Genomic DNA, 23,411 nt, shown 5'->3' on the forward strand with positions numbered 1-23,411 from the left:
TATTAGATTATGGAGAGGAAGAGGAAGTGGATGATGAAAGAGGAGATAGAAAGATAATGGGGAAGATGATGAAGATGAATGATTTTAATGAAATTGAAGAAGGGTGAGGGATGAATGATTCTAATGAAATTGAAGAAGGGTGAAGGAGATGATGAAGCTGAATGATTTTTGGTGAAAATGCAAAATGATTACAATAATCAGATTGTTAGGTAAAAGTTAAATCAAGTTAATAATTTAATTAGATGTCTAAGTTGTTTAAGTAAGGGTAATATGATCATTTTGTTGACAAAAAGTTACTAAATTTGGAAAGAAAAAAAATTTATTGCACATAATAGGTAGCTTTCCAAAATGACAAATGTTGCAAATAACCGTTATCGGAGGTAGTATTATCTTCCTAAAACTCCGCGCATCACCAAGTGATGTAAATTAAAAAAAAAAGGATTACTTTACTTCCTCCGTTCTCTTTTACTTGACCCGCTTTGACTTTTACACTATTCACCACCCCTCCTCTGACCGTCTTTTGTAAATGATATGTAAGGAAAAATATATTCATATGATATCTTTTTTAATTCGTCTCAATGAGTACTATCGTAATATACAACTTTTATAATTTTTACTTATGAAGAATTGAAGTTATTTCGCTAAAGTCTTGCATTGGTAAGCGTGATAAAAGAAACATGTCAAGTGAAAAAGAACAGAGGAAGTATTTATTTATTTTATTTGTCTTTCAAGTTAGACATAAAAATGTCGAAAAAAAAAAAAAAAAAAAAACTCGAGGGAGAACATCAGCTTAGCTAACTCACCGCGCTCTCGCCAACGGTACCGAAGGCAAAGACCAATAATAGTAGTGGGGACCGGACCTTTCCTCTTTCAAATTTTGAAACTTCAAACTTCAAACACTTTTTTTTCTTGAAACCAAATCCAAATACTTCAAACTGAGTACCATTATAACGAATTTTATGTTTTTATTTTATTTTATTTAAATTTAAATTGAAAAAAAAAAAAAAAAAAAACATCGACTGACCAAAAGACTCTTCTCATAACTTTCATTCCTTATCCCCTATTTTCTCTCCATTTTAACATTAAATTAATATTTTTATTACAATACATTTCCAAACTCCCTCTTTTCTTCAGCGTGTCAAAAACCCCCCAACTTTCTCTCTCTTCCATTTCTACTCCCCTGCTTCTCCACCACCACCATAACCAGAACCTTCTTCTAATCTTCTTCAACACTCAAACCTCGAATTTCTAGGGTTTCAATTTTCCAAATATATCAACTATGGAGAGTTTGATTGGACTCGTCAACCGAATTCAACGAGCTTGTACTGTTCTCGGTGACCATGGCGGTGGTGACTCCTCTTTCTCTTCTCTCTGGGAAGCTCTTCCTTCTGTCGCCGTCGTCGGTGGTCAGGTACTTCTGATTTTTTCTCTCTCCTCTTCATACTTCAATTTCATCAGTTTTTCAGTTGAATTTTAACTTTTATTGTTGAATTTTGTAATTTTTTAGAGTTCTGGAAAATCTTCTGTTCTTGAGAGTATTGTTGGCCGTGATTTTCTTCCTAGAGGATCAGGTTGGTTTTTCTAATTCATTATTGTTTTTATTGAGATTTTTTTTTTTTTTTCCAATTTTGTTGAGTTTGAAGGTTTTAAAATTGGAATATTATGGTAGGAATTGTGACGAGACGGCCATTGGTGTTGCAATTGCATAAGACAGAGGATGGATCGAAAGAATATGCTGAGTTTTTGCACTTGCCGAAGCGTCAGTTCAGTGATTTTGGTATATAATTCTTATCCATTAAGCTAATTTTTACTTCTGTTGTTTGTTTGAAGGTTTAGAACTAAATCATGATTTAATTAGTAATAACATTTTGATTAGATTAGTAAATGATGGAAGGTTTGTTCTTGTTGAGTTTCTGCACTTGTCTAAGTGTTGGTTGGTTTAAGGTTTTTTTACTGTTTTGGTTTGTAATTCTCATCCTTTAGCTTGTAATTTTGATTTGTTTATAATTTACTAGTAACATTTAGAGACGGAGGGAGTAGAATTGAAGCGTTATTCGTTTCATGTATCTTTGTTATTTTGATTTGAGATTGGTCCATACTGATAGGATTTCCACATTTAACTTTTTAAGAGTTTTAAGCTCTAAAATTTAAAGTTCTACTAATCCTTTTAGCATTATTTGCACTTTTTTTTTTTTTTTTTTTTTTTTTTTATAAAAAAGGTAGCTACTTTTAAATATACTATACATTGTACTTTCATGTAATACTGCAAGTCTTGTGTACTCCTGCTACTTGATCATTTATTTTTCAAAATTCTTTAATTTTTTCAATTTTAGGATGTAGAGTGTCTTCACATGACCTTTTGTTTTTGCTATATGTACTTTGCACTTTTCAATTGGTTACCTAGTATTACTATTTTGCCATCTCTGACACTGGTTTGTGCAAAGGTCATTTTTTGAATATTTGTTTATATGTTTTCGTTTTTAGCCCTTGTTCGCAAGGAGATTCAAGATGAAACTGATCGAGTAACAGGAAAGTCGAAAATGATATCACCCGTTCCCATTCACCTCAGCATTTATTCACCTAATGGTAAAAAAATTAATTTACATCATTTTTGTCCATTATGCAGGGCTTGCCCTATATTTGTGCTGTGCTTTGCTAGTGTTATTGAACATTTTCTCACTGTTTTTACTGCTTTTTTAGTTGTCAACTTGACCCTCATTGATTTGCCTGGTTTGACAAAGGTTGCTGTAGGTGAGCTTCCCAGCATTTTTTGGAATACATATGAATATATAAGTATATCTTTATTAGCTTGTTGTTGAGTTTGGTTATTTATTTATTAATGGTTTTTAACCCCAGAGGGTCAGCCTGAGAGTATCGTCCAAGACATTGAGGACATGGTTCGAACATATGTTGAAAAGGTAATTGCCAACTTCATCATCGTGTCTCTATTTTTGGTCATGTCTGTACTCTTATCATAATATTCTGATTACTCATCATCCAGACCCTGTAATTACAACCTTTCTGTTCACCTCCATGGTTACCATGCAAGTTATATTTTTATAATTTTATGGATTGCTTTGTAATCATAAAGCATCTATGCGTATGCAATATTTGAATCTTACATTCCTGTATGCTTTGATTTCTTTTACAAGCTTAGAGGAGGGGGCTATTACATATTGAATTACTCAGTGGGTTTTTGGTTAACACATTTTGGGAACTAAAAGTGGATTTGAAATAGAGCATATCCATACTTGTATTTTAGTTTAGAAAAAATGCCTAAGTTGAAACAAGGACCCACTCTCCAAATCTCCTAGTTATGAAGTTCCTCCGACAAGCCCCACCCAAGTTTTTTTTCTTTTCATACTGAGGATTCTAGTTTGATTCTATGTGTGTGGATGATAGAGTGATATATTCAAAGTGGTAAGTGTATTTGGTTTGGAGTTGTTGAATGAAGTAGTATGTTGTCATTCTAATGTTATAGCATTTTCTTTTATAGCCCAATTGTATTATTCTGGCAATATCACCAGCAAATCAAGATATAGCAACATCAGATGCCATGAAGCTTGCTAAAGAAGTGGATCCCCATGGTACTTTGATTTTTCTTTACATGTGCGTATATTTTACCAATTGTTTTCTCATCTTAATATCTTTTTTCTGATGAGTTTTTAACATAAATGTTCTAGGTGATCGAACCTTTGGTGTTCTAACAAAGTTGGATCTGATGGATAAAGGGACGAATGCCTTGGAAGTATGTTACCTTTAGCTCAAATTCTTTTTCCTGTTCATTATATAGCTCCTGGTTAAACCAAAAACCAAGTTAATGGGTTAGATCTACTTATTTTTTTAGTGTAATATATATTTAGTTCTTGGTACTATACTTTTACAGGCCTAGTTGGTTCTGTGTGGATTTATCCCACTAAAATCATATTTTTGCTATTGCGTATGGATTACGCATTACCATGTGTGATTCTCTTTGTTACTTTGGTTATCCAAGTTATCTTATCATTTGAACACCTTGAGTAGATATGGCTGGCTCAAGTAGTTACTGTAAACAAATAAAAAAAAGGAATTCTCACTTTCAAATAAATTCTATAAAATCTCCAAACATAAGGTTGTACTCCTTAAGATTTATTGAAAACTAAAAATCATCCCCTTTATTCATTTTCTTCATTTTTTTTTTGGTTATTTTGTAACTCGCTTACTTTTATTCAGTTCAATTATAAATGAACTACAGAAGTCTTGAGTAGTCTACCTCCCTTCGAATAGGAATCCCCTTGAAAGAAAAAAGAAGTAACTTGAAATTTAGAAGGAATTTTCTGGTGTGTGTATTGCTGTATTGCCTATTTAGATCACGAATTTTCCTCAACAGTTCTACTGCTATGCCTTAAAGCCTATGTATCTAATCTTGCTATGTAATCCTTGGAAATTAATGTGAAAGTATAGAAAACCTCAATATAGTCTTGAATGGTTCAACAAGTCAATTTTATGTGGTGTCTTAAGTGACATACTATTTAGTATCAAAGACATGAATAACACTTTGACTGAGTTTTACAATGTTAGCTGATGATGACATGATTCCTCAATAGTGGGAAATTGCGTTTATTATTGGGGGTTGGGGACCAAAAAGAGTTTAAGCCACCAGTTTCTTAAATCATGCTTTATGTTGTAGTAACCCTTCCTCTTGCCTGTTTAAAACATCATGTAAAGGCTTAAAATTAAATACTTGAATTTGTGATACTTGTATGATTGATACTCCGATTTTTTACCCTTTCCTTCATTGTACAAGGTTCTTGAAGGAAGATCTTATCGACTTCAACGCCCCTGGGTGGGTGTAGTGAATCGTTCACAGGCAGATATCAATAGAAATGCTGATATGATGGCTGCAAGGCACAAGGAGCGCGAGTACTTTGCTACCAGCCCTGACTACTCATATTTAGTTAGTAGAATGGGGTCTGAGTATCTTGCAAAAATGCTTTCTCAGGTATAATTCTCTGGGCCACTCTATTCTTTGATGAATTGATGGCAGTTATGTGTTGGTTTGATTTTGTATTCGCTGACAAATGATTTCTCTGTCTTATCAAAGCATTTGGAGTCAGTAATTAGGGCCCGTATCCCGAGTATAATTTCATTGATAAACAAAAATATTGATGAATTAGAAGCAGAATTGGATCGTCTTGGTCGACCTGTGGGTGTTGATGCTGGGGTGAGTAACTTTTCCAAAATTAATTTTCCATGATAGTAAAACGTATCTAGACAAACTTCTTCAGTAACTCAGACGTTATATTTCAGGCCCAGTTATACACTATCTTGGAACTTTGCCGTGCATTTGATAAGATATTCAAGGAGCATCTAGATGGAGGGTAATTCCCCTGCCTTCATACAAGTTTTGAATTAGTGACAATGTTCCTTTCTTTACTCTCCAGAATTTATAATTCAACTTTGTTTCATGTGCATTTTTTGCTGATTTGAAGGAATTATAAGTTATTGTTTTCACTATTTTTCTATAACTTCACGCTTGAAAGCTCTTCTTAAGCTTTAATAATTACCATCTTTTTATGCATATATGTGTGTGTTACCACTTGTTGTACTTGTTACTACACATTTTGCATGGATAATTATAATTCATCTCCCTGGAAATCTAGGTTCTCTGTGTTAATGGCTGATCCTTGATTTATCAAATTCTGTTTCAGATTTCAAATTTCTTTATACTCATATAATTATTTTAAGGTTCCTACATTCTTTTTAGGCGTCCTGGCGGTGATCGAATATATGGTGTTTTTGACCATCAGCTCCCTGCTGCTTTGAAAAAGCTGCCTTTTGATCGATATTTGTGTCTACCGAATGTTAAGAAGGTGGTCTCCGAGGCTGATGGTTACCAACCTCATCTCATAGCCCCTGAGCAAGGTTATCGGCGTTTGATTGATGGTGCTTTAAATTATTTCAGAGGCCCTGCTGAAGCTTCCGTTGATGCTGTAAGTGCTATCTGTTCTGCATTTCTATTTCATCAATTGTCTTTATCTATCTCCTGCTCATTGTCACAACTCTCAAACACAATTGGTTTGAGAAGCTGAGGAACATTAACTCAGATTTTTTTTAAGTTATTTTCTGAATATTTCTTTTGTACAGGTTCACTTGGTATTAAAGGAACTTGTAAGGAAATCAATTTCAGAAACTCAGGTGAGATTTGAGTTTATAATGTTGTAGCTTTTAGATTTTACTGGTTCTTTTTTTATGGGATTCTTGAACTTCTTTTCTTTCAATGTACAGGAACTTAAGCGCTTCCCTTCCTTGCAAGCTGAACTAGGTGCAGCTTGTTATGTGTCATTAGAGAGATTCCGTGATGAAAGTAAGAAGACAGTCATTAGGTTAGTGGACATGGAATCTGCATACTTGACTGTGGATTTCTTCCGCAAACTTCCTCAGGAAATGGAGGAGAAGAAAGGGGCAAATCCGGTAGCCCCAAATGTAGATCGATATAATGAGGGGCATTTTAGAAGAATAGCATCAAATGTTTCATCGTATATAAATATGATATCGGATACACTTAAAAACACCATCCCCAAGGCGGCTGTTCATTGTCAGGTCAGGGAAGCTAAACACTCATTGCTGAATCTCTTTTACACGCAAGTTGGCAAGAGAGAGGTAATCTTATGTTTTAAAAATTTTATGCATGCATTTCATGATTCTGTGCTGTAAGCTCCATTGTAGCTATGGATTGGATGAATTTTACACTCCTGCATGTGCACTTTTATCTATTTAAACAATTATTTACGTTTTAAATAGCATGGAGTACTTGTGCAGAAAAATCCAATAGGTAATGTTATTGCCCAAGTTAGCAGATAGCAATCTCCACTAATTCACTTATGAATTAAGTCCGAAATTCCCTGCAGTCGTAGCTCAGACCTGAGATAGACCTTATATACGAAGTATTAAAGTTTACCCGCCCAACATCTCATCTTATATTGGCTGAGTAGTACTTTCTGAGCTATCGGTTCGAGTTGGATGAATCTGAAATATTTGATTCCATTTGCTTTCAGGCTAAGCAGCTTGGACAGATGCTTGATGAAGATCCAACATTGATGGAGAGGAGACAAAAATGTGCCAAGAGGCTTGAATTATACAAGGCCGCAAGGGATGAGATTGAGTCCGTATCATGGGCTCGATGATAGTGTTCGCGTTTGTTCCATTTAAAATATATATATAAGTTTTGTATCATAGCCCCTACTATTTTTAGTATATGTCTGACTTGAGGTTTAAGCTAATTATTGCCTTTTGGTCTTTGGGAATTATTTTGCCTGCATCACTGGAGCAGGTTATTAGATCAATGTTCCGACGGCATGGCATAAACATGTTTGTCTTGTAAATGTCAGTCCAACAGAAGCATATGTGCAGTTGTTTTTTCTACTCGTAGTATTTTGTTGTGTTTTTTTTTTTTTTTTTTTGACAATATTGCTCACTTTGCTCCTTTGTATGTTGGTTGTACTGAAGAATTATTGGTCCATAGGTAGGAGCATAAAGTGAAGCATTTTGGAGCGACAAAGATACTTGATTAATTGTGAGCACACCATCAAAGCATCCCTCCTAGAGTAGCTGTTAATACGAATAACATAAACTTCTTTGGCCATGCAATGTTGATGGTGAGCAAGACTGGAACCTGGAATCATCATAATCGGGTAATAGAAGAGTTTTGGTTGTACAATAAAAAATGTTAAAATTAAAAATTTTATACTAAAAAGTAAAAACCTTGAGTGACAAGCTATACAATGTCCTATATAAAAAAAAAAGGAAAAAAAAAAAAGCTATACTATGTCCTTATTTTATCAGGTAATGCCCGTATTTAAATATAAATGGACAAATATACTCTTGCGTGTATTCCAAGTTTTTATTCTTTGGCCTCTAACTCAAACTTTCTCTCCTCCAACAAACCACCACCGACTGAGGGCAAGGTCATCGGACACATTAACAAAGTTAAAGTCGGTTTTGTTTTAAGTGGAGGCCAAACGTCTATTTTTTTTTTTTTTCCTAAACTTTAGGGGAGAAACGCCGATAGTTCTAGGCGTTTCTCCCCAAGAACTTCACTTTTTTTCTTTTTTTTTTTTGCGCTTTTTGTTTATATCATAACTTTTTATATTGAAATCGAATTAAGACAAATAAGATATCGTTAGAAAGCTTTGAAGGGAAATTTTTTTAGTAAGGACAAGAATGTGTCTTTGATTGAAATGATGGTGGTTTAATAATTTTTAGGGCAGTATTTAGCATTTCACTAAAATTCTAAAAATGTAAAATTACTCTTAAAAGAAAAAAAAAAATAGAGTACTACTCTAGCTCCGTTTCTTTTTAGTTGACACATTTCTTTAGTCATGTTTGTCAATGCACAACATCAACCATTTATATTTTTAAACATTGATATTTCTAAAATATATGTCGTTACGAATCTAACAACATTCCACATGATTATATTATAATAGTTAAAATTACCCTTTAATTGACCGTCTTACGATAAAATTAACATAAGCCACGTCTTACTTTCCTTATGCCTTGTGTTTCACCTTAACTTGGAATTTCTTCCCCTTGACTCTCTTCCTCTGGGTATCAGTTGAAGGTCTGTAACTCTGTACTCGATAAGTAACTAAATATACCCAGCTCTCAACTTTTGGCTTCCCCAAATTTACAAAAATGATTGGAGCTTCCAATATGCTGGAGTTATGGCGGATTCCTTCTAACAAATTATTGTTCGGAACCTCCAAATTTATCAAAGGTACAGTCTTTTGTTTCCTTTATGTTCAATTGAAAATTTCATCAAGTAGATAACTTTATCTACTGTATTATTTTGATTGATTAAGTTTTTTTTTTATTGGATTTTCAATTTAATCAATCTACTTTGTTCGAATTTCTGAGAAATTGTCAAATGTTTATGATTAAGCAGGTTCTAGACAATTACCCCAAAGAGCATTTTATCCTATAATGTGTTTATGCAAAGAGATACAGACCACTACTGCTGAAAAAATTATGGGTGCTAGTTATATTCCTGAAACCAAATTCAAAAAAGAAATCAAAGTGAAGGTAATTTCTTATTTTTTTAGTTTAAATGTTTCCTTGTTTGTGTTCTAAATATTGTTAAGTTTAATGTTCTATTTGAAAATTATTAGGTTAATGAAACCATGAAAATCGAAGGTATTGGTGCTTTTCAAAAGCTACCCATGGTAATGCCATCTATTGATATAATCCAATCTGCTATACGGAAATCTAAGAAGGTTTCAGCTACAAAGGGTAATTGGTTGTTTATGTGATTATGTTGATTTGCTTGGATATTTGTGTTTTATGTGAGATTAATGGCTTTTAATCTGATTTTGGGATTGGCAGGCATTGCTAATATTGCTAAGCGAGAGAGGAACCGCGGTGCTAAGCAACTTGACGCGCTGATGAAGGTAAAATATTCAAGTGTTATATAGTTTGTGTGTTTTAGTTAGTAGTTTTATCAAGTTGTAATTTACTAACAGTTTATCTTCTTTGTTTGTTTGTTTAGGAGTTGGCAGTTCCACTTAGAACTTATACAGAAAACTTCCCTAACAAAAATCATTTGCATCCTTATGAGCGTTCCCTTATTGAACTGACGCTTGGAGATGGGAATTATGAAGAGGTAAATACTAAGTTCTGATATTTACTCTAATATTTTTGTCACTCAGGGTCTTAGTATTACTTTTGTTGTTAGATGTGTCTATGAATCTTTAAAGTTGTTGAGAACGTGAATTCATTTGGGAGTCATCCTTGATTCTTGTACTATAATAATAATAATAGTGCAGTAAAGAACTAATTGCAAGAGGAGTATTGGATGCAGTTAGCTCAATCTATATCCGTAATTAAGAATTTCTAGGACTAATTGGTATTGACTCTAATTGACGATGTTCAAATTAATGATTTTGAGGCCCCCCTTTATTGTTCCTGAAAATTATGTAAAATCAGAAGAATAGTTTAATTTATGAAGGAGAGAACTTGTTCCTGAAAATTACAGGGATTGGATTGATGTTTCTGCAGGAGGAAGGTTCTTCAGAATTTTCTTCCCTATATCCGTTAGAGTAGAGTGTACCTGCCAAGTTCTTTTATGATGACTTTCCTCACATTTCTAAATTTCAGATGAACAGAGATTTGTAGGAGAATAGATAACATTTTCAATTGCGTAGGTTGCATTGGGGAATATAGATGTTTCACTGATACACTTGTGTCAGTATATCTATTATTGTTCATGAATTCAAGTCACTGAAATCTTCTATCAGGATAAAGCATAAAAGAGTCAAGGATAAGTGGATGGCCTTTCAAGATATCAATGAGAGTCTAGGAACTATATTGAGGAGTTCTGGTGATGTGCTTTTATGGAGGATCGTTTTCTTTGAGAAAGTCTACTGTGTACATTGGATGGGTACTGATGGAACAACATTATTTGTAGTTTCTTAATTCTGACATCTTAGGCAGTTGTAAGTGCACATCATCAATCTTTTTGTCTGTTGGGTGGCCTTCTAGTTATTGTGTTTGATTCTAAAGTAATTTCCTTATATCAGTGTAGAACTCCGCTTGTAATAATTTGGACTCGATGTTTGTAGTTTATTCTATAGCAAGCATTTATATGGCTTGTGGGTCCTTGATGTTCTGCAGGTTTTGTTGAAGGTAAACAATCTGCGAAAGAAGGTTACATCTGTTGGAAAGGAACATGCTTCTCTTTGTGCCAAGGTGGATTATTTATTAATTAGATCTTTGTCTTATTCATCATTGCCTTTCCTTATATTTTATTTATTTATTTATTTTTGTAAGAAATTATGAATAACTTTAAATGATACTGAAATTTGTGCATTGCAGTCGTTGACAAAGAAAGAGGCAGAGGAACGGTTGAACGAGGTAAATACTTGTGTTCCAAGTTTTAAACTACAGTATGTACTGTGTGCAACTGGTTGTGCTGTGAAAGGAATCACCTATTATGTTATGGCCATCACTGAACTTTCTGTCACCTATTATACCTTTTAGAAAAAATCATATCAGTTATCAAACTAATTTTGCCATATTTATTTGTCACTTAATAATCCTTTGCTATTGTTTATTTTTTAAAAAAATAAAAAATTATTGGTGTCACATATTCGAATCTAATAGTATCAAAATATGTACTACGTAGTTTCTTTATGTCATTTATTAAAAATCAGTAAAAATTTCTATCACTTAGTATACGGAGAAATCCCCCCCCCCCCAGGATGCTGATGTTGTTGAATAGCAAATTCCTCTTTAGTAGTGATGTTTCTGAAGTCGTTGCTAGATTTCTCAGTACATGGTTACATGCAGCTGTAGCGCAGTGTAACGATGACACCCAGTACTTGAAAAAATAAATTGTCATGCAAGCAAGTTTGTAAGTTGCTGTTTTTTGATTAATTTTAAATTTTGTAGGGTATAAAAAGAGTGGAAGAAACTTATTACCGTGAAAGAAAGGCTGTTGATGATTTGCTGGATATTGCCAAGGTATGAAACTATGATCCCTTGGTGATGAGGTGAATCACTTTGAGATATTGCATTTTGGGGGGAATTGGCATTGATTTCCATTTTTTCCATTCGTGTATACATGTTCTGGTTATTCATCTTTGGATCTTCCTAAGTGTTTTCTGTTAACAACTTCTCTGCATGCTTCTCTTGGCTTAAAAACGTAAATGTTGAGAAGACTATTTGACTATTGATCTGTCATCAGACTTGTGTTGGACCAATGGAGTTTTAAAAACTCTTGGTTGACAATTGATGATTTGATTAGTATATGTACCCCCTCTGAACTGTGAGTCTGACAATCTCACCTTGGAATCAATGGTTGGCTGGGAGGTCCATTAGGATGCATATACACATCTAGTTGGCAAATTTCCTGTTGTTATATTTTACCTTCACATTTTGATTTATATGTATGTTGTTGGGTGTATTATGAGTTTTCTATTCATTTTCTTTCAAAAATTTGCCTTCAAAAACAGAAATATGACTGCTCACTATGAGAGCCATGCAGGTCTGTTCATGCATTGGATTTATAATTATTACCAACCAATTTAAGCAAGTGCTTCTTCTATTAAATGTTGGACAAAATCTTCTACATTTTTCTCACATCCTTGCAAATCTGATTTATGTGCTTCTACCTACCTTTAATGTATGTCTGGATCCATGTGCATTGATGCTACTAAATGGATGTTGGCATCTCCCCTATGCTTCATGTTTCCTTGCAGACATTACGAGCTATGCCAGTGGTTGATCTGGAAACTCCAACACTGTCTCTTGTTGGAGCCCCTAATGTTGGAAAATCATCTTTAGTTCGTATTCTATCAACAGGAAAACCTGAGGTATTCAGAGTGCTTATATTGATCTTGATTAATGACTGCTCTTAGAATTACAATTTTGTGCTCCATTTTCTTCTTGTCCTTTCTGTTGCACTTAGTACTTGTTCTAAATTTTAAATTTAAGCAGAAGACTAATTGACTATTCCACTGGTGTTCAAAATGACTTGGGGTGTGCTGAGGCAACATAGGTTCTACAGCCTTGGCACAAGAAATTAGGAGTGCACTTCTTCAAAATGAGGCACACTTCCTAATGCCAAAAATATTTTGCCCCCTGTACGTATACATCCCACTGAAATAGACTATTAAACCACGTTATTGTTTAACACCTTGGTGCACCCTTTCTAAACCCTGCTCTTGAGTCCTGGAGCTCTGTTCTGTGTGAAGGAAAGCACTGACATCAAGTTTAAGAGGAAAATATGATTTGTGTAACCTAAAGTATAGACTAATGAGCTATCTGCATGTGCCAAATGTGTGGATAAGAGTGGCTAGTTACCTCGTGACTTGAACCAAAGATACAACTTACTTGTTTTGCTATTGTTTAGGTGTATTAGGAGCTGTTTGCTGTCTAACTCTACATTAGATGAAAGCTGGATGATCCAAGAAAACAGAAATTATCTTTTTAGTTATGGATATTTCCTACTCTTATTAAAAATAACTACGTACCCTAGCCCTGCTACTCATTTTCTGTGTCTGCTCTTCAAAGCTCTTTAGTATGTGTCTATGTGTAGATTGTGTGGTAGGTATTCTATTGCTGTTGGGTGAGACATGAAGATTTATGATTTTTAAGTTGTGTGGAAAATAACTATCCTTTCTCACTCTTTCTCCAGATTTGTAACTATCCATTCACAACCAGGGGAATTTTGATGGGTCATATTGTTGTGAACTATCAGCGTTTTCAGGTCTACACAAAAAAAAATGTATTTGTTGTATGTTAAATTGTCATTGAAAATATTGTTTCACTTTTTTTTTTTTTTTTTTGACAGGTTACAGACACTCCGGGTGTACTCAAGAGATTAGATGGTAAGTGAAGTTATGTTCTGCGTTCTCCCTATATTATAATTTCTGCTGAACTTTACATTGGAGTTTGTGGATGAAAATTGACAGGATATTTATGGTCTGTTAATGGAAGCCATGTGGTTTTATGAGAAGTTTATCTTTGAAATTAAGAAGGGTCCAAAACCATGTGTATGAGGATAAGCAAGGGCCAAGAACTAGAGACTAGGATGGCTTTTAGCAACAAATATGATTAGTATTGGCCTATTGGGCCTATTTAATTTGTTAAAATAGACTTGTCTGCCTATTTCTGATTGTTTATACTTTATTATTGTATTGTCTTAGATGATCTTCTTCTTAATTTAAAATAGCTTAGTTTCTTCCGAAGATATTGTAGACAACCTGTACAGACATAAAGACTGATTTTGGAAAGTATAAAAAGTAACCACCAGTATAAACATAGACTAGACCAATTTAGGTAAAAATATACCAGTATAGACTCAAACTTGATTGGGAAGGAATTAATCTAGACCAGTTATAGGTTCCTTGCCATGAAAATGAAAATTTAGGGCAATGTGGATACACTATGCGTTCAATCTTGTACGGAGTATTATTATTTTTATTTTATTTTACTAGCTAATTAACCAAGTGTTTTCCTGGAGCCTAAATTGTCTGTGGTAGAAGAGTAATTGCCTGGATGAATGTAAGTCTACTTGTCAGGGACCATTAAAAACCTAATATTCAAAGTACACCATTTCGATTGATTGTTTCAGAGCTTGCAAATATGTATCTTTACATTTCACACGGTGGACATCGGTACTTGGGGCCGTTGGGGGTGCTAAAATCATATGTTTTTTTTAAACTTCTCTTCAGTAATCTCATGATGTGCTATATTATTTGTTAGCTTTTGGCACTGTTCAAAATGATTGCCTTCCTTAAACAGCTCATATTGTGTCTGAAGGAATTTTTTTTTTTTTTTTCAATTGCTTCCATTTGCAAAATCTGAAGAGGAGAGGAACAATTTGGAGAAGCTGACTCTTGCAGTCCTCACACATTTGCCAACAGCAGTACTATATGTTCATGATTTAACAGGTGAATGTGGAACTTCAGCGTCAGACCAGGTATATTATTTAACTTAAGAAGTGACTTGCATTTAGTCTGAAGATAAGCTTAGATGGAAAGCATATAATGGTTCATCTATTAATTTACTTTGGATGTCCTCTTCTTTTCCAATTTTCTTCGATTCAGAGTTCAATTATGCCTTGGTGTATGTAGTGACTTATAGTCAGTTTTTGAAAAAGCCGGTTGCATCATAAACAAGTATAGTTTTCATGCTGACAAAATGGTCATTTCCCTATTGATTGCTTTAACCTTTTTTCCCCCCAACTATCAGCTCCCTATTTATCTTCAATGACATCAAGCATATAGTGTATGTCCTGGCATTCTACTGTAGGCTAGGCTCTATGCTCTAGGAAAGCCCAAGTATACGCGGCCACACTGCTATCCAGTCAACTAGAAGAGTGTAAAACATACATGATGATAGCAGTTAGTTAGTTCTATTACCAGTTAGTGATTGATTATTATTTACTTGATTTTGATGATTATGCAGTTCACAACGTACATGGAAATCAAGGAGAGATTCAGCAATCATCTTTGGATTGATGTTGTTTCCAAATGTGATATTTTGCCTGAGTCCCCTTCCTCCTTCATAACTGAAGACTTGGCTGCTGATAATTCGGATCTGGCAAGATATAGGTTATTTGGGCCTGAAGGAGCCATTCGTGTATCTGTAAAGAGTGGACTTGGTCTCGATGAGGTATATACAACCTTGTCCATGCTTAGGCTCTATATACAGTCAGGATCGAATATCAAGTCTGGTGGAAAATATAGAGATAATATGTTTAACCTTGCTCATTCCAGCTTTATCATTCATTAGGCTCCTGTCATTTCCTATGCTACTTTTCTATAATTCTTGTTGCATCTGATTGACAGATTCTTAGAGGCTTCTCATTTACTTTTTTACTTGCAGCTAAAGCAGAAGGTTCACAATATGCTCATCTCCCAATCAGCTAGGATCAAAAGCGAGATAATAGACCCAGAACGTGCTGCAACTACTTCATGAAAATTGTTCTATTTCATAGTCCCCTCTGCAGCATGTCTTATGATCCTGGTGTAGATTGAAGAAGCCAAGGTCACATAGTGCCCTCTGCAGAATTTGCTGCTCGGATCATCGTTTATAATCAAACTGTTATAATGGAAGAAAATCAGTTATTTCGCCTGTTTGGCACAAAAAGAAGCTCCTCTTTTTGGAATGTATCTTAAGTGGAGGATGATCCATTGATCTTGATCCCCCAACACACCCTCCCCGTAGTTTTTTCTTTGTTTTCTATCGGCCTTTGGAGAAAAGAAGGGGATTTTGCTTGCAATTGTTCTATAGTGATAAATTGTCATATAAAGGGTTGGTGAAAAAGTTGCCATTACTTTTATGCTGTAACATTGTACAGAATCAGGAATGTAGTTATATGAGTAATTGAATAATTTTTTCATAATAATATTGCATTTTTGTAGTGAATGATCCAGTTGTAAAAGCTAACCTAAGCTAACTTGTGTTGGGTTGCATAAGCAATAAGCAAAAAGGTAAGGGTGTGAAGACTAGTCCAAATCTCATGCTACGTGGAGCTAGTTGTGGGGAATGAATGTGGAACACGCACAAATGGGGCTTGCTTAGTCAATGATGGCTTGGGACTATTACGGACAAGGGCAACCAATTAGTAGTGTTTATTTTAACAAAGTTAAGAAGCGATACATTTCTTTATCGGTATTAATTAAAAATCATATTTTGTCGGTGCTCATTGATTTTTGTACGGATACTCAATGTCTAAATTGAATGCAAACTATTATGTATAGAGATTTTTCTCGTCCAGTTAAAATATGTAAATATAAATGTACGGAGTAATTTCGAAAGCTTTCAAATACTTCTTAATCTACTCCGTAATTTTATTTTTTCCACCTAAATTTCCAATATTACTTTACCCAAATTTTACAAAAAATACTCCCAAATAAATGAAGAACAAGCAAACCTCCATAAACCCAAAATCAAAGCCTAAGACAAACGTTTATTGTCTTCTCTAGTTCTCTGCAAACAACTTGCAGAAAACAAAATCAGAAAAACCCTTGAAAAAAATCCTGACTTTCTCTCTCCAACTTCATCATGGTCTACGTAACTTCGTGGGATGAATTCGTCGAGCGATCCGTCCAATTATTTCGCGCCGATCCTGAATCTGTAAGTCTTGTACACCATCATTCAATCTTAATCTTTTTCAATTTGTTCTCAATTTTTAGTTGTTGGAATTTTGTAAGAAATTGGGTTTGATTATGTTTCTCGTTTCAATGCAGACTCGTTATTCGATGAAATATCGACATTGTGATGGAAAATTGGTTCTCAAAGTTACTGATAATAAGGAGGTATTGCTCGATTTCTTCATGCCTTTTTTTTTTTTTTGGGAATTTGACTTTTATTTCTGTGTTAGATTTCGAATTACACCCTTTTACAGTAATACTGAACTTGCTGAATGGTAGTCTTCAGAATTTTCTGTTTTTTTTTTTTTTTTTTTTTTTTTTTTTTTTTTTTTTTTTGTTATACTACAATGATCATGCTCAAATACCCATCTGGATTTGAAGCTTAAAATGTGCCAATTGAGTGTAGATTAGGGCAAATGATGAAACTTAGGGTTTCTATTGTTAACCTGGTCCCAGTTTGGCTGTGTGAATGATAGAAGTGATGTCTTTGCCAAAATGTTATGGGTGGAAGAAATTTTTGATATGAAGCTTGTTTGAAAATTAGCAGATGATGGTTATATTTTAGTAGGATTGATCAGCAGATTGCATATGGTAGATTCTGTAAAAGTGTATGGTGATTTAGGGATTTCTATAATGTAGTGGTGAGGTGTTTTGGCAGTTTACTCTTTTAACTTTAAGTGTATATTCTCTACTGCACTATGCTACGAAGTAATTTGTGTTAAATAGCACATTGAAGTAGAGTAACTCAATTCTGCCTAACAATAACATCACCATGAACTCGTGAAGGGATATTGAGATCAAGCTATTAGTAGGTTGAGGATTTCTTTTGGGGTTATGTTGTAGTACTTTGTTGGATTATATCAAGTCTTGTCAAGGCTAATTACTTAAGGTGTTTTTTTTGAAGGGTGAAATTATCAGATATGTTGAAGTGAGAGATTAATTGGAAATGTTAAATTTGTATTATTTATAATCTTTTGAAGTGAGTCTGACCTATTTAGCATAACTGCTTCTTTCTCTGCAATGCATGGCTTGAGTAATAAGGGGTTGTGAAAAATATATGCTCCAGAAGTTGACATATGTTGCTGAATTTGATTTTTAATTATGCTGATTTACTTTACATCTGAAATTTGAGAGAAAATGTGGTTGTCTGCTGTTAACCGCCTTTATTGATTACTATTGATTAAAATAAAAAAAAATAATAAAAAGGGCTGGTTTAGGCCATTATCAATATGTTGACTATGGTATTATTTCTGTCATTTCTTTCTACTGTAGCCCTTGAAGCTTAATTGCTGTTATAATTGGCATGGTAGGGAAATGTTATTAGCTACTAGCTACACTTTTAGCATCGTATGTATGCATGCGTTTCACATGATCTCCTGGTAATTCAATTGGTTTTTTTTATGCATATGGTGAGACACTGAAACTTGTAGAGGTATTTTTGAAGTACACAGTGAAAGAAAGAGGGAGGGTATTTTCTGACTATTTTTAGTTTATGGATTCTTGTTATGAATCGTGAATGTAAACCTCATTTTCTAGTGTTTGTTCGTTTATCATGACTGTTTTAGTTTGTGGATCCTTGTTCTGAGCCTTGTCTTTGCTTTTGTGATCTCTTTACTAGTGCCTCAAGTTTAAGACTGACCAAGCACAGGATGCAAAGAAGATGGAGAAGCTTAACAATATATTTTTTGCTTTGATGGCTCGAGGTCCTGAAGGTACTAGTCATTTTCTGTTCTATTTCTAACTTCCAAGGGGCAGCAATCGCAGCATCCCCTGAAGATAACTGTGTATCTCTGATTCTTGAAATAATTGATAGAGGATGTATCTCTGATTATATTATTGATAGAGGATGTGCTTTGACTATACATGTAGTATTGACCTCCCCTCTCCCCAAACATGCGCGCACACACACACACTTTGCATGGATATTATATGTGTTGGATTGATAACTCAAGGGAGCAGTATTTAGAATACAGTAAAATGAAATTGTTGTAGACCAAAGATGTTGCTACTTGCTACGGTTAATGATTTTCTGACGATTTAGAATTGCTCTTTTTTTGTCACATTTTGCTGATAAGTTCCACTTCTGTATTCTGCAGTGGATATAACAGAAGTCACGGGGAAAGAACAGATGGAGGTTCAGCCATCAAAGAAAGGAAGGGGAAGAAAACAATGATGTGGAAGTTTTGATGTTTGGCTAGAAACTAGGAATTGTAGTTGATCACGGTACCTTACTCTTGCAGTACGAGAAATTTCCTGCAGATTTTTTTTTTTTTTTCATTGCTTTACAGATTTTGTCATGATGTCAATATTATTTGAACCAAAGGCAATGGATATTAGTAATTTTCACAAAGAATGACTCCTGGCAAGGTGACTTTCGCCTTGTAAGTTCATCTAAGATTGTTGTGTAAACCCCAGGCTAATATGGCTCGGAACAAGTCTATGACTTACAAGGAGCATTTACTCATTTTCTCAATATGAATATTTAGCCTATTTTTCCACTTGCCCTGCCGTTGATTTATGCATCAACTAGAATCATGTTACAGAAAAATGCGAAATCGTTTACTTAGAAGTTTGAGGATGGTCTGTGATGCTAAGCAGCTAAGCGAAGTAACTATAACAGTCAAGATTACTCCTTTAAATGCTCAATTCCACTAAGTTCATTCCTAAGTATATTGCCACTCTTCAATTGTAATGACTTGTTTAGAGAAGATTTTATTTTTTTACTCAAAAGGAAGATAGAATATATTGAAGAATTTGTCGACTTAACTTTTGGAGTAATGAGCAGAGAATTAACTGGACTCTGTAAGTGAGGGTAGAACGTAGACACAACACTTCTAAGCTATGTTACTCAGACTCGGATACCCATTTCCTAGTGTCAAGGGTCCGACATGGGTACCTGAGGTGAGATGAAAAGTCCGAGTAACATAGCTTCTAAGTGTAGTAACTCATCTGTAGCCCTGAAGATTGCCTCTGATGGGTTGATCATAATTGAAAATTATAAAATACCAATTAACTCAAGCAAGAAACCATCAAGCACATAATTTTGCTCTACATCATAACTAAAAAATTGAAATTATTTTAGTTTACAAATATGATCCCGTTTTCTTTTATGGTGTCCAAGACAATACCAAGCTTGCCCTCAATACGCTCATCTTTCCTAGGCTCATAGGCCAAAGCATATACATCGGCATCTTTTGATCGCTCAGCAATGAGCTTACCCACCACTCTACAGGCATTATTATCAATTAGAGATGGCAAGGTAGTTCTTAGATCCTTGGCATTAGTGGTGGCAACAGAAATCACTTTGCTGGTTCCACGGTGCATCACTTTGGCATGAATGAACCGCTTTGAAAAGTAAACATTCAGCAGAAAAGGTCTTAAATACATATCAGTTCGCTGTTTCCATGATTTCCTCCCGGTTTTCTTTGGTTCTCCCCGAGATCTTCTTGTCCATGCGGCTTGAACGACAAAGTCCTACATAAATAACTGAAATTCAGGTGGGGAAATGAAAGAGCAAACTAAACCTATTTTATGAGAAAAGAGCAAATATTTTTTCAAACAAAAATCCAAGGTCAACTGGCTTCATATTTTAGAATGAAGGATTGAAAGGCCATAACAGATGCAAGAGACATGGATTTTGTTGAGAACAGGCATAGATTAATACAAAAGAATATATCAGTCCCAAAAAAAACTGTTGGAACATGAAAGTATATCTCTCAGACAAAGTTGAGCTCAGTAACAATGATACACCTTGAGATTTGGCAGCAGAATCATATTTGAAAGATTAATGCAACCACAATAACACCATCTACTTCACGCATTAACTCTCATACATGATCCAGTTACTGCCTAACTATTAGTCAACTACATGGTACTCTCAAGGACATCAATAAAACCTTGACCAACTCCAACTACAGTTCACTCAATAAAAGTATGTACTCACTGTTGCCTTAATAGCTAGGTGAAAAGACTCTTTCTTTCACTAAGACAAGATTGTTTAAATTTCTGCTATCCCAGAATGCACACCAAATCGATCATTCTGATTGAATATCATAAAAGGCTGTCATCAAAATAAGATACTACGTATTACACTCACTGTTTCTCAACCAGACAAGCACAGTCATCTGACTGACGACTAGCACGGAAAATCCAATCAAAGTTTCTTGTATAATGCACAGAAATCCAAACGCTAGCCTCCTCCTAAGAGAATCATATAGCATATGCTTGGAAGGATGAAGCAATGTGATCTCATTTTGTATGTGTGACATGATGAATCCACTTAGACCAACACATTCTCAAGCATACTTCTACTCCGATCATACAAAAGGCCACATTAGATATTGTTGTTGTTAATGATTATTCCCATATCAAAAGCCATAGATGATAATCTGAGCCATACTAACTAAACTCAAATCTCAAAAAAAATCCCACATCAAAGTTAACTTTTGATACCAAATGTTAATCGTTGTCAATTATTTTGAAACAAGAGGAAAGGAACTAGGAAGCACTACATTAAAACACTACCACTACTCCACTAGAAAATGAAGAGCACAACAAATGAATAAACCATGTATATAATGGAACTCAAGAAAAGGCTAAACATACTACCTCCACCCAAAAATAGTTGACATTGTTCGTGTAAATTTAAACTAGCAATGTGGCAACTAAATCCAACTCGAAACTTCAACAGCACATACATACTAACATACTTAAAAGAGGAATATTAAAGCAAGAATAGTACCTGTTTGGGAAAGGAATTTGACAAATTAGACCTGGAATTGAGTGAGAGATTCAATTGGGGCATTGAAGAAGACCATGAAAGTGAATTGGGTTTGTTCATTCGAGGTCGAAACAAGTCTGATGATACCAGAAATGCACAAGACGATATGCTACAAGCCATCTTCTTTCAGATTTATATATTTCTGTAACTTCAAAAACATAATTTGCTTCGATTATTTCTACAAACTAAAACCCAATTGCAAAAATATGAATCCCAAATGAGTATTATCCAACAATATAATAGCTTCAATTTCAAAGCAATACAATACATTAATTCAATGCAAGAAAGCAAAATTGGGTATGAACTACAGTATTTGTTGAAAAGAGAAACATTAATTCATAAAAACATTGATTTATTCCTGTAATTTCAGCGCATAATTAGCTTGAGTATATTCTTTAAAAAATGAAACAAATTTGCAAAAGTTAAAATTCCCAAATGAGCAGAAAATTACCCAACTTTATAACAAATTCAATTGCAGAGCGCAGAGCAATAATAATAATTAATTCAAAGCAGGAAACTGCCACAAAATTCAATGAATAAAACGTAAAATTGGGAACAAATTGCAGTATTTGTTGATAACAGAAACATTATAACAGTAAAAGAAAAATGCAAAGAAAGAAATAGGAGGCAAAAGAAGAACAAACCAGAGAATTGGCAAGAAATTGCAAGGATTACTCAAATGGAGAGAAATGCCATTGTTAATGCTTCACTTTGATATGTTGAGCTTCCCGTCTGAAGATAAAAATTTAAAAAAAAAATGAAAAACCATAAAGCTTGATAAATGGGTTGGACCCATATCATTATTCGATTTGGCCCAATTCAATACTCCAATTTTATACTCGTATTGTTTTTTAATGGTAAGAATAACTACTAAACAGTAAACACACTAGTAATAGAGCTTCCCTCTCGATTTTAGGAGGTCCTAGGATTAATTCTCACCCTGTCCTTGTGGCTCTTTTTTATTTTTTTATTTTTTTTTAAGGGGAGATACATTTAGATTCTGATCTGTCTTTGAAATTTTATAAGAATCATACAATCGAAACGATATTCGTCCTTGCAATGATCTTATATTTAAGACTCTAAACCCAAAATATTTTAATATAACTTTTTTGTTGAAATTATTTTCAAAAAATAAATATTTTCATATCCTCCTCTCCTTGGAAAGGGATGGAATAGAGTACAATTTTTTTTTTCTTTAAAATTAGATTTATGTTCCTACATAATTTAACTTTATTTCATAATTTAAAGTACAAAGTAATTTAATATAAGCATTAATAAATACAAGTAGCTAGGAGTATTGAGTATATAGTAGTGGTTAATGGTTATGTGTTACTCCGTATGTCCTTTTGGGTACTCCCATGAAACAAATAATTTGTTACTTGTATTGTAAGAATGTTTTTACTTTTTTAAAAACATATCATACCTTAACATTTTAATTATCTACTAATATACATAATTTAAACCAATTGGATGTTAGTGTAGTAGTGATTGAGACAGACAAGACTCATGTTCAATCTCGCACAACAACAATCAGGGGAAGAGTGGAGCCTAACCACCCAGAACTGATCCCCGAATCCGAATTAGTCCCCTAAAAGTGAACCGGGTGGAACAAAAAAAAAATACAAAATTTAAAATATCACATAGACAACGTTTCACTTTAACTATTTACTATTGGCTCTTCTTTTTTTCAAAGATAACGACTACAAGATCAAATCTTCATGAGTCATTATAACTTTCTAGAAAAGAAAAAAATGGCCCTAAGAATTTTATTGTTAAACAAGTTAATACATCAACTTTATATTAGTGACACTACATACTCTATGTACTCATTACCTTTAATGAACCTTATTTTTAATGAAAAAGCAGTTATATAATTGTGTGACAAGCTGACTAGAAAGTCTCTAATAGAAGCCCCACATATGTCAAGAATAGCATTAGATTTTTTTTACAGTATTTTTTATTACTTTTTTAAAAAAAAAAAAAAAAAAAAA

General features: G+C 34.1%; 4 protein-coding genes across 5 annotated transcripts; 3 read left to right on the forward strand and 1 right to left on the reverse strand.

Annotated features, from left to right (window-relative positions):
- Positions 1–878: 878 nt before the first annotated feature.
- On the forward strand, positions 879–7,406 carry LOC110720455 (dynamin-related protein 1E-like). The gene is made up of 15 exons (XM_021899489.1): positions 879–1,411; positions 1,508–1,571; positions 1,670–1,777; positions 2,485–2,586; positions 2,701–2,751; positions 2,857–2,918; positions 3,497–3,587; positions 3,684–3,748; positions 4,787–4,981; positions 5,084–5,203; positions 5,290–5,360; positions 5,747–5,972; positions 6,127–6,177; positions 6,268–6,642; positions 7,038–7,406. Exons 1-15 carry the CDS (start codon positions 1,280–1,282, stop codon positions 7,164–7,166), a joined length of 1,842 nt encoding a protein of 613 aa, XP_021755181.1. The 5' UTR covers positions 879–1,279; the 3' UTR covers positions 7,167–7,406.
- Positions 7,407–8,538: 1,132 nt separating this feature from the next.
- Positions 8,539–15,912, forward strand: LOC110720456 (nucleolar GTP-binding protein 1-like). Its single transcript, XM_021899490.1, has 14 exons — positions 8,539–8,758; positions 8,927–9,063; positions 9,150–9,270; positions 9,364–9,428; positions 9,527–9,640; positions 10,651–10,725; positions 10,852–10,890; positions 11,428–11,499; positions 12,237–12,350; positions 13,175–13,246; positions 13,331–13,367; positions 14,349–14,461; positions 14,950–15,156; positions 15,370–15,912. Exons 1-14 carry the CDS (start codon positions 8,677–8,679, stop codon positions 15,460–15,462), a joined length of 1,341 nt encoding a protein of 446 aa, XP_021755182.1. The 5' UTR covers positions 8,539–8,676; the 3' UTR covers positions 15,463–15,912.
- Positions 15,913–16,397: 485 nt separating this feature from the next.
- Positions 16,398–19,113, forward strand: LOC110720459 (signal recognition particle 9 kDa protein-like). Its single transcript, XM_021899493.1, has 4 exons — positions 16,398–16,623; positions 16,737–16,805; positions 18,259–18,352; positions 18,737–19,113. The coding sequence occupies exons 1-4, from the start codon at positions 16,552–16,554 to the stop codon at positions 18,811–18,813; spliced, it is 312 nt and encodes a 103-aa protein (XP_021755185.1). The 5' UTR covers positions 16,398–16,551; the 3' UTR covers positions 18,814–19,113.
- Positions 19,114–19,625: 512 nt separating this feature from the next.
- On the reverse strand, positions 19,626–22,651 carry LOC110720457 (50S ribosomal protein L18-like). 2 transcript variants are annotated; one of them, XM_021899492.1, is made up of 3 exons: positions 22,065–22,651; positions 21,382–21,562; positions 19,626–20,114 (listed from the first exon to the last, which is right to left on the reverse strand). In XM_021899492.1, exons 2-3 carry the CDS (start codon positions 21,538–21,540, stop codon positions 19,719–19,721), a joined length of 555 nt encoding a protein of 184 aa, XP_021755184.1. In that variant the 5' UTR covers positions 21,541–21,562; positions 22,065–22,651; the 3' UTR covers positions 19,626–19,718. The 2 variants fall into 2 exon arrangements, with proteins under 2 accessions (XP_021755184.1, XP_021755183.1); XM_021899491.1 differs by having other exon boundaries at positions 21,382–21,568; positions 22,065–22,649.
- Between the last annotated feature and the right edge of the window lie 760 nt (positions 22,652–23,411).

This window comes from Chenopodium quinoa, unplaced genomic scaffold (assembly GCF_001683475.1).
Source record: "Chenopodium quinoa cultivar QQ74 unplaced genomic scaffold, ASM168347v1, whole genome shotgun sequence".
NCBI lineage: Eukaryota > Viridiplantae > Streptophyta > Magnoliopsida > Caryophyllales > Amaranthaceae > Chenopodium > Chenopodium quinoa.